At 43.1% G+C, this 2,500-nt stretch overlaps 1 protein-coding gene across 1 annotated transcript in view; it reads right to left on the bottom strand.

Annotated features, from left to right (window-relative positions):
- Positions 1-2,500, bottom strand: part of LOC143276493 (uncharacterized) — a 35,212-nt gene that overhangs the window by 5,559 nt on the left and 27,153 nt on the right. Inside the window, exon 11 of the mRNA XM_076581015.1 lies at positions 1,029-1,162. Within this exon, the coding sequence (XP_076437130.1) occupies positions 1,029-1,162 (134 nt within the window). The remainder of the gene's footprint in view (positions 1-1,028; positions 1,163-2,500) is intronic.

Genomic DNA, 2,500 nt, shown 5'->3' with positions numbered 1-2,500 from the left:
TGTGACAATGATTTCAGTTCACTGAACCACACTGTTGTTATTTTTTGGCTGTTGGGCAAGTGTGTCTTCAAACTTGGAGAGGCCTTTCAGCAGCTTCCCACGTTGCTGAACTGATGCCTAAGGACTTCAGGTCTTCAGGTCTCTTTTGCAGGCATCTCTGTAGCGTACAGGAAGTGAGGCAGTGTCTGGGCTTGTTCCAATGTACCTTTTATTTATCTGTGTGCTAGCTGAATACAACATCACAAGATAATTTATTGTCCTTAAATAGAGATGCTTGGTGTGGTGGCACACAGTTAAATTCTATATAGTACAAATACAGACATGCATAAGCCATTCAGCTGATTTGCATACGCTCAGAAGCACACAATCTCAGCTGCATCAAATATCCATGCGTCCGCCATCAGTCTCCATTTCACACTCGTTATAAAAAATTACTAAAAACATGTAAAACAACTTTTTGGCCAAAGGAATGATTCAGCGCTTATAGCTTTTAGAGGCGTTCGATTGGCTAAGAGCGGACCAGGCAAGAAGGGGCATCTTTTCACTGTTAGCCGCGCAAAATTTGGCCAAACAGAGCAAACCGGTAGGCCTAGTTTGCAACAGTTTGACATGGTAAGTATATGTATCACCAAACATGAGTATAATACAAACTCCTCCTTTCAAATATAAACAAGTAGGTAGCATAATCAGCACTGACCTGAAGTTGTGCACCTTATGATCGGAGAGAGTTACCGCTCTTTACTGTTTGTTGATCCTTTGTTCTCCTGGTGCCAGTTGCATTGTTTGGTTCTAACTTTTTGACAGTTACACGTGACTAAATGACTACATTGACCGAACTACGCCATAGGTCAGTTCCATACTACACACAGTTAGTAGCAGATTTCGACCATACTAGGCTCTTCCGTCCGAGCAATGCAACTGGCTCCTGGCCTCAGTGTCTGTTCATCTCTGTAGCATAGTTGGGGTCTGCCTGTGGGGCGCTTTCCCTGATACACAACACACACATACAAGGGGAAAAAAACCCTCACCGGCACGCTCCTCGTTGTAGCGTCCTTCATGTCTGTAGAAGGTGTCTGGCTGCTCCTTGTCAAACAACACGTCCATCTTTTTGTTGACAGCCGTCTGGTCGTGGCTGGGCGACTGCAGTTCCAGAACTTTCCACCTGCGTCAGACAGAGAAGTGTGGAAGGGCATGCGTCCGTGTGTGTTCCCACAGAACATGTCAGTCCTGCTACTGTCAACTGCGGCGCATCAGTGCCGTCCGGAAATATCTGTCCACTGACGCAACATCTAGACTTGTCGTTTCTCTCATTCTCTCTCGCCTTGACTACTGTAACTCTCTATCGTCTGGTTTGCCTGCTTCATCCATTCAGTCCCTTCAGCGCATACAAAAGTCCAATGACCTTATATTGTGTGCACTGATATAAATCACATATATTTATTATTTAAATAAGACTTGGTGTGTGGCACAACGTTACACATTCATATGTGACCATTAAGGCATGCATCAACATCACTCATTGCATAGTCTAAAGCACAAATCTCACTGCTCAATACCACTACACCCACATCCCATCACACACATACAAAAAATACATAAAACATGTAAAACAACTTTTGAGCCAAATTCACGTTAATTTTGAGGTTCTATCTAGATACTAGTCAAAGATTTTCACTGTTACCCGCAAATTTGCCCAATCAACCGGTAGGCCTATTTCTCTTACATGGTAGTATATGTATCACAAATATATAAATCAATTCTTCAAATTAACAATACCATATCAGCACTGAACCTGACTTTGCACCTGTGATGGAAAGTATGCTTATTTTTTTGTTCAGGGTGCCACATTCAACTTGACAAGACAATCCACATTGACCGACTACCATAGTCAGTCTGCTGCCCGACTCGTCCTCAGAAAGAAAAGATCTGATCACATCACTCCTCTTTTGCAACATCTCCACTGGCTTCCTGTCTCACACCGAATAAAGTACAAGATCAGCACTCTATGTTATAGATGTATTCACAAAACTGCCCCTTCCTATCTGTACACACACACCACACATTCACACATACACACCAAAGACACATGTACACACACACAACACATTTACACATACACACCAAGACACATGTACACACACACCACACATTCACACATACACACCAAAGACACATGTACACACACACGACACATTCACACATACACACCAAAGACACATGTACACACACATGACACATTCACACATACACACCAAAGACACATGTACACACACACGACACATTCACACATACACACCAAAGACACATGTACACATACGACACGTTCACACATACACACCAAAGACACATGTACACACACGACACATTCACACCACACACCAAAGACACATGTACACACACACGACACATTTACACATACACACCAAAGACACATGTACACACACACTAATGATGGCTGGCTGGTTACCTCCATCAGTCATGTCACATAAGGAGGTGTATC

This window comes from Babylonia areolata, chromosome 32 (assembly GCF_041734735.1).
Source record: "Babylonia areolata isolate BAREFJ2019XMU chromosome 32, ASM4173473v1, whole genome shotgun sequence".
NCBI classification, from domain to species: domain Eukaryota; kingdom Metazoa; phylum Mollusca; class Gastropoda; order Neogastropoda; family Buccinidae; genus Babylonia; species Babylonia areolata.
The sequence above is the reverse complement of the archived record's forward strand: the minus strand, read 5'-3'. Positions and strand labels throughout refer to the sequence as shown.